The sequence below is a fragment of the Babylonia areolata genome, chromosome 8 (assembly GCF_041734735.1).
Source record: "Babylonia areolata isolate BAREFJ2019XMU chromosome 8, ASM4173473v1, whole genome shotgun sequence".
Lineage (NCBI taxonomy): Eukaryota > Metazoa > Mollusca > Gastropoda > Neogastropoda > Buccinidae > Babylonia > Babylonia areolata.
In genome coordinates, this window is record NC_134883.1 from 27,017,381 (window position 1) to 27,025,983 (window position 8,603).

Below are 8,603 nucleotides of genomic sequence, written 5' to 3' on the forward strand. Positions count from 1 at the left end.
ACTTCCACCTCGACCACAACCTCTCCCCCTACCCTACCCAACCCCAACCCCCGAACCCAACCCCCCAGCCCTACTATACCAAACATAAACCCCCATACTACCCCAACACCCTCCACCCCACCCACCCACCCACCCTCCTCACCCCCAACCACCCCCCAACACCCCCCTAAACCCCTTGCAAAACCCCTACCAGTATAAAAAGACCCAACACGCACCTGCTGAACCATGGCAAGCCACGGCGCCAACACCAGCAATATCAGCAGTAGTAGCTTTGGTGGCGGTAGTAGTAGTAGTAGTGGTAGCGGCGGAAACAACGCAGGTCGTAGAAGAAGCGGCGGCGGCAGCGGTGGCGTCGGCGGTGGTGGTGGTGGTGGAGGTGTGAGCACGACCATGCGCGCTCGGAAGGTGATCTACGATGAGTACACCAACGCCTTCTACGTGGAGACGAGGGTGGAGGCATTGGAGAGACAGGTGGCCACCCGCGCCAAACTGACCGACGTGCTCAACAGGTCTTTGGATTTTTTGTTGTTGTTTTTTTTTCATTCTGTTATATTTTGTTTTATTTTAGTTTCATTTCTTGATTTATCTGTTAATTCACTTCTTAATTCATTCATTCATTTACTTTCTTGATTGGCAATATCATCATTCTGTTATATTTTGTTTTATTTTAGTTTCATTTCTTAATTTATCTGTTAATTCACTTCTTAATTCATTCATTCATTTACTTTCTTGATTGGCAATATCATCATTCTGTTATATTTTGTTTTATTTTAGTTTCATTTCTTAATTTATCTGTTAATTCACTTCTTAATTCATTCATTCATTTACTTCCTTGCTTGGCAATATTATCATTATGATGTGAAAAATGTGTCTGATAACGACCACCGGTGGCTTAGTGGTGACGCATCCGCCTTGGCCTAGGGAGCCAGATAAATCTGGTCGCAAGGGTTCGAATCCCACGCACACCGGTCTTTCTCTCTCCCTATCCACTAGTGTAGACACCACCGAGTGGTGGTCTGGACGCTAGTCATTCGGATGAGACGACAAACCGTGGTCCCGTGTACAGCATGCACCTAGCGCACGTTAAAGAAACCCACCGCAACAAAAGGGTCATCCCTGGCAAATTTCTGAAGAACAATCCAGTCTGTTATACATGTGTATGTGTGCGCATGACTGACACAGGAAACGAATGATGAGCACGTAAAAGCAGCTCTCAGTCGGTTCTACCCAGGTAGGAAGAACTGCTGTGAAAATGATTATGTGTTTGAGAGACGTTTAGAGTTTGATCTCTGATCGAAGATAGGTGCTATGTCAAGTGTCAATACGTATCAGTGATGACGTATATTAACTGCCATGCCTTGAATGCTGAACGGAGGTAAATTTGATAAGATTGGTGTGACATAAATTTGAAGTGTTGTGACTACTTCTGTGTGTGTGTGTTTGGAAGTGGTGTGGTTGACAAAAGTACTGCCGTCCTAGGACAGAAAGTTTCATATACAGAATGATGACTGACATCCATATTGCAAGCTCTTTCTGATCTCAGTGAGGTGTCAGCGGTCTACAGCTGGAAAATGGGAAGCAGTATTTGTACCTTGGTGCCATTATAAGTGAACATGGGTCCATGACTGAAATAATACTGACATTTTTTTCTCTCTCAAGGCCTGACTAAGCGCGTTGAGTTACGCTGCTGGTCAGGCATCTGCTTGGCAGATGTGGTGTAGCGTATATAGAATTGACCGAACGCAGTGACGCCTCCTTGAGCTACTGATACTGATACTGATACTGACAAGAGCTACGAGGACTGAAACTGCACTGGCAAGACTGGAGCTCGTATAGGATAGACAAGGACATCAGTGCCAAAACAAAGCTCAAACCCATGCATGCACTGGTTCTCTCTATTGTCTTGTATGCACGCGAGTCCTGGCCAGGAGCCAGTTGCATTGCTGGGACGGAAGAGCCTAGTATGGTCGTAACCCGCTACTAACCTGTGTGTAGTATGGAACTGACCAGTGGCGTAGTTCAGTCAACGTAGGCATTTAGTCACGTGTAACTGTCAAAAAGTTAGAACCAAGCAATGCAACTGGCACCAGCTGGACTCTTACAGCCGAGCTCAAGAGTGGAAATGAGATGCTTCAGGAGACTCCTTGGCAGAAATCTCCCACAAAGACCACATAAAAAATGAAGAAGCAAGAAAAAAAAAGACCATCAGACAGTACGTAGGTCGATATGAAGACCACCTGACAACGATTAAAAGAAAAAAAAAGAAAAAGAAAATGAGATGGTATGGCCATCCGACGGACTCCCGAGACCATCCTTCAAGGAACAGTGCAGGGGTGAAAGAGATCGTGCAAGCAACGAAAGAAGTGGGCAGACCACATCACATCACTGAGTGGACACAGAGAGAAGAGCTTTGCCGGAACTCAGACCCTATCCCACGACCGCCAGAAATGGAAAATGTTGGTGATGCGTTCAGCAGTGCAGCGCCCCTCACCCCCAACCCCCCCTACCCCACGCTCCCCCTCCCCCTCTCCCCCCTCCCCCCTCCACCCCCTCCCTCCCACGACCAAAACCAGGTTTTGGGACCAGTGAGGTGACAGCTCTTCGCCAACCAGTACACACATTTGTCAGCAGCAGTCAAGGGACCAGACTTGCTACGGCTAGATGGTTGGACTTGTCAGTGATTCACAGTTCACCAGTGTCCTCGCGGGAGGTAATCAACTCGGGATTCAAAGGCGGCGGAAGGAGAGGACTGGGCCGCGCCTAACTTTTGTCGAGCCCTTGACTAAGTGGATGTGAAGGTTGTATGGGGCTTTTAATTGTAACCTTACTTTAACCATGCCTTTTAACTCACTCAGTACGGCCAGTCCTCTCTTCTCCTCTACACAGACCCCTCGGATGTCCAGTGGGTGTCTGAATGACCCAACTTTTAGGTTCCGTCGTCAGAACTGTGGTATTCTTTATCAACATTCACCTCTTCAGTATAAGAGCGTTCCGCTTGCAATATTTTGAAGATGGTAATTGGGATGAAACGCTGTTAACGTCGTCTCTTTCGCCGTTCGTATGGAAAGAGTTAAGGGCAGTCATCGCCTAGCCACAGGGCTGCTTACGAAAAAGTAACGTCGGTACGTGCAAAAGGAAATGTATGTATCACTACTGTATTTGGAGACGACGTGGCGGAATCGCTAAGGTCCTGGACTTGTGATCCAGTGGTCAAGGTTCGATCCCTCCCCCCGACCCTGCCCCCCGACCCTCCCCCACCCCTCTCCGCCCCCATCCCCCTATTTCTACTACCTGGTGCTGTGTCCTTGGGAAAGGTACTTCACTCCGAGGGTCTGTGTAGAGGAGAAGAGAGGACTGGCCGTACTGAGTGAGTTAACTACTTTTTTTTTTTTTTTAACTAATGCGTTTGTGTAACGTTAATCCGCCGTCAAACTAAATTCAACTTGATGATAATATTCTGTCACACACTTGAGGACAGGAATAAGTTGTAAGCTGTCTAGGTAAACATGTATGGTAAGTTTTCTCAACAAGCATTTTGTTTGTTTGTTTGTTTGTTTCAACCAACAGGTCACATGACACTCGCCTGAGGAATCACAAGAAACAGGTGAGAGTTTTGTGTGTATGTGTATACATATGTATGTGTACATAACTACATGCATGTATATGAATGTGTATTGTGTGTGCGTGTGTTTATGTAAGTTTGTGTCTGCCTATGTGCGCGTATGTGTTAGGGTAGCTGTTAGATACACATGTTAAAATGTATGTATATATATATATATATATATATATATATATATATATATATATATATATATATAGTGTGTGTGTGTGTGTGTGTGTGTGTGTGGTGCGTGTGTGTGTAGTCACATTTTGGTGTGTGTATGTAACATAGATATAATGTTTTATGTTAAGAAAAGCGTTTTTGTAAAGCACCTAGAGCAGATTTCTGGATAGTGTGCTATATAAGTATCCATTATTATTATTATTATTATTATTATTATTATTATGTTCTTGTTGTTGTTGTTGTTGTTGTTGTTGTTGTTGTGTTGATGTGTACTGATGTTGTGTTGCGGGAAGGTGCGTGCGTGCGTGCGTGTGTGTGTGTGTGTGTGTGTGTGTGTGTGTGTGTGTGTGTGTAGTGGATGTGAAGATTGCTATGTCTGAGTGTATTTTTCCCCCCTTTGTAGCTGTTGTTGTAAACATCAGTGTGTGTCTGGTGTGGTAGTGGTAAGCTATATATATCTGTATCTATCTGCCTCTGTTTGGCTCTGACTTTGTCTCTGTTTGTCTCTCTCTCTCTCTCTCTCTGTGTCTCTGTCAGCCTGTCTGTATGTCATTCTATCTACCTGTCTGTCTGCCTATCTCTGTCTCGCTCGCTCGCTCTTTATCTCTCTTAATAGAGCAATCTAACCAAAGCATTAACATAACAATAAGGAAAAAAAACAAACCCAGATTCCTTAAAACCGCACATTAAAATGATAAACAGCAAAGAAAAAATGTAAAAAGAGTTGGGGGGGGGGGGGGGTGCAGGGGTGCACAACGACGAAAGATGAATACATCAAATTTGTTATCACCGTATTCAACTGCTGTTCTCTTATTTAATGTGCTTAGTGCATTACACATACACAGACATTGGAAAGATATTCTTCATGGGGCAGTTTGGTGGGAGATGGGGGAGGGGGGCATGTGTGTGGGTGTATGTGGGTGTTTGTGTGTGTGTGTGTGTGTGTGCGCGCGCGTGTGCATGCATGTGTGTGTGCATGCGTTCGTGTACATTGCACACACACACACACACACACACATCACACATCACACACACACACACACACACACACACACACACACACACACACACACACACACACACACACACACACACACGACACACACACACACACACACACACACACACACACACACACACACACACACACACACACACACACACTCATTCATTCTCTCTCTGTCGCTGTGTGAGGGGCGGGCCGGGGGAAGGGGTGGGATGGGTATGGTGCCGGAGAGTGTGTATGTCTGTCTGTCAGTCAGTCTGTCTGGGTCTCTTGCTGTGTCTACGTGTGAACAAAGATATATCTAACAAGAGATCACGATCATGAAGAAGACGGAACTAAAACCCTCGCCGCGACAATCAGCCCCCAGATCCCCTGGGGACGCGGCCTGGTCCTGGTGTCACAGCTAAGTAATAACCACCCACCACCCCCCACCCATGCTGTGATTTTACCCCAGGAGTAATTTCTGCACTGGCCTGAAATAAATCCCCGCGATCATTTCATTTCATTTCATTCAAAACAGCCTGGAAAGACCCAAATACCAATCACAAGGTGGAGAGTGGAGTGTTATTTAAAATTACCCTGGAACGACCCCCATACATATTACGAAAAGGGGTGAATTAAAGTTACCCTGGAACGACCCCCATACATATTACGAGGGGGTTGAATTAAAATTACCCTGGAACGACCCCCATACATGTTACGAGGAGGGGTGAATTAAAGTTACCCTGGAACGACCCCAATACATATTACGAGGGGGTTGAATTAAAGTTACCCTGGAATAGACCCCCATACATATCACAAGGGGGTGAATTAAAGTTACCCTGGAACGACCCCAGTGCATATTATGAGCGGGGTGAATTAAAGTTACACTGGAACGACCCCCATACATATTACGAGGAGGGGTGAATTAAACTTACCCTGGAACGACCCCCATACATATTACAAGGGGGTGAATTAAAGTTATCCTGGAACGACCCTCATACATATTACAAGGGGGTAAATTAAAGTTACCCTGGAACGACCCCCATACATATTACGAGGGGGTGAATTAAAATTACGAGGGGGGTGTCCCTTTAAAATTACCCTGGAAAGACCCCCAATGCATATTACGAGGGGGGGGGTAAAGTTACCGTGGAAAGACCCCCACACATATTACGAAAGAGTAGAATTAAAGTTACCCTGGAACGACCCCAACACATCTTACGAGGGGGTGTCCCTTTAAAGTTACCCTAGAACGACCCCCATACATATTACGAGGCAGGGGGGTGAACTATCGGAGTTACCCTAGAACGACCCCCATACATATCACGACTCGTTGAAGTTTAACCCGGGGGATCATTTTCAGGCCAGTCCAGTCTATCTACGTATACCCGGGGTTCACTCTTGATAGCCCAAATTTTACCCCGGGGGGGCCGGGGACCAAAGGGAGGGTTACGGATGTGCCGCTACATCGGTGATGCTATCGTTTATCGGATCCTCTCTTTGTGTTCTCTCTCTGAACGCTCGGCGAGTTGTTTTATAAGTGACAATGATTTATTGGTCCTACCCGAACCCCCCCACCCCCCTCCCCTAACCCACCCACCCACCACCCTCACCCTCTCCCCACCCTCTCCCCACCATCACCTCTCACCCACGACCGAAGGCGTTGGAGACGAACCGTGTTTTTGTTTAGTTGTTTGTTGTTGTTTTATTTCAAGGTGGTGGGAGTGGAGGGGGTGGCCGGTGGGAAGGGAGGGTTTGGGTGGGAGGGGGGAGGAGGATGGCCTGGCGTATGGGGTGGGTGGGGGGGGGGGGGTGAGGGGGAATGGCGTGGCGTATGTGTGTGGAGGGGTGGGGCAGTGGGGGAGCGTTGGGGGATGTGGGGGGGTGGGGGGGGGGGCTCGTGACGTACCTGCTGGTACATGTATGTGCACTGAACCATGCCAATTTGCTTTTTAAGTTAGGAAGCATAGGTAACTACCTACATTGTAGGAGACAAACATTTGAGTACGATTAGAGACAGAGAGTGGAGGGCAGAAACAGAGAGAGACAGAGAGCGGGGAGAGAGACAGAGGGAGAGAAAGACAGAGACAGACAGACAGAAGAGGAGGGGGTGCGGGGGTAAGAGAGAGAAAAAATCGAAAGGGAGAAAGAGACAGACAGACAGACAGACAGAAAGACAAACAAACAAAACAGAGTAAGGAGGAGAGACAAAGAGAGTGCTTGGAGAGAAAAAAGAAAAAGGGATGAAAGAGACAAGATTAGCGACAGACAAGACAGACAGACAAACAGAAACAAACGAAAGAAAACGAACTGAATTTTTCATTTCACGAGACCAAAGGGAGACAGACAGAGAGAGACAGACAGAGAGAGAGAGAGAGAGAGGTGGAAGAACGAGATTAAGAAAAGACAGACAGACATCAGACAGACAGACAGAAACAGTCAAGACATTGAGAAAAAGAAACAGACCAACAGACACAAATCACGAAGAACAACACGAAAAGCTAGACAGGCACCAAAACGTTGACAAAGCAACCCAAACAACGCCGCCATCACCTCAAAAAGCACACAGCACACATCATACGTACACAGGCGAACTGAGCACCGAGCATGCTAATACGAGTACATACATTATTCATATGTGTGTGTGTGTGTGTGTGTGTGTGTGTGTGTGTGTGTGTGTGTGTGTGTGTGTGTGTGTGTGTGTGTGTGTGTGTGTGTGTGTGAATCAGCTAATATCATCAAGTGGCATGTTATGAACACATGCTAAAAAAACAAAAAACAACCGTATGATATATAATACATCTTACATATCTGTCAATCAGTGATATCATAAAGTGGCATGTTAGGATCCATTTCACTGTCCAGTATAGTGTTGGTTTAGTTCTGACGTGGTTCTGTATTCGGGATTCACACACACACACGCCTGCACACACACACACACACACACACACACACACACACACACACACACACACACACACACAGTGAGAAAGAGAGAGAGAAAGAGGGGTGGGTGGGTGGGTGGGGTGGGGGGGGGCTCATGGAAATGGAAGAAAGAGAAAGAGACAGAAACTCATACAGGCAAGCGGACAGACTGAAAGACTGAGACTTTATATCAAAATGAGAGACAGCTGAATTGTCGTAATGAATTTATATACAAAATAAAACGGTGGTTGACCCGAGAAAGTCCGAGACAAAAAAACATTAAAAAAAAAAAACAAAAAACAAAAAAGAGACAACCAAACAGACAGAGATGGAAAGAGAATGAAAGACACAGAGTAGAACAGTTCAGCAGACAGACAGAGAGACAGACAGACAGACAGAGAGAGAGAGAGAGAAAGGGAGGGGGGCAGACAGACAGAAAAACAGAGATAGAAAGAAGATAAATGAGTGAAAACACAAAGTAGAACAGTTCATCATCTTAGAGGAACAGACTATAAATAAATAAACAGATCAGCAGATAAACACAGAGAGAGAGAGAAAGGGAGGGGGGGAGAGAGAGAGAGATAGAGACAGAGAGAGGGAGGGAGAGAGACAGACAGAGAGGAAAACAGAGATAGAAAGAAAGTGAATGAATGGGATCTTCTCCGCACTGTGATATCATACTGTTACATACATGAGTTGTCAGCTAATTATAAACTTGATTTTGATCTGATCTGATCTGATTCGTCTATAGTTTTTGTCGGCTTTAGTGCTTTGCACGCCATGTATTGATGTAGACACCACCACCACCCCACCCAGCCCCCACCACCACCATACCCTTCCCCCCTCACTCTCCCCTCCCCTTCCCTCTGCCCCTCCCCCCCCCATCCCCCACCCCTCCACACATAC

General features: G+C 46.3%; 1 protein-coding gene across 1 annotated transcript in view; it reads left to right on the top strand.

The window, feature by feature from the left end:
* Positions 1–224: 224 nt before the first annotated feature.
* LOC143285115 (uncharacterized) overlaps positions 225–8,603 on the top strand; it is a 14,227-nt gene continuing 5,848 nt past the window's right edge. The window contains exons 1-2 of the mRNA XM_076592335.1: positions 225–509; positions 3,568–3,604. Of these exons, the coding sequence (XP_076448450.1) occupies positions 226–509; positions 3,568–3,604 (321 nt within the window). The 5' untranslated portion in view covers position 225. The remainder of the gene's footprint in view (positions 510–3,567; positions 3,605–8,603) is intronic.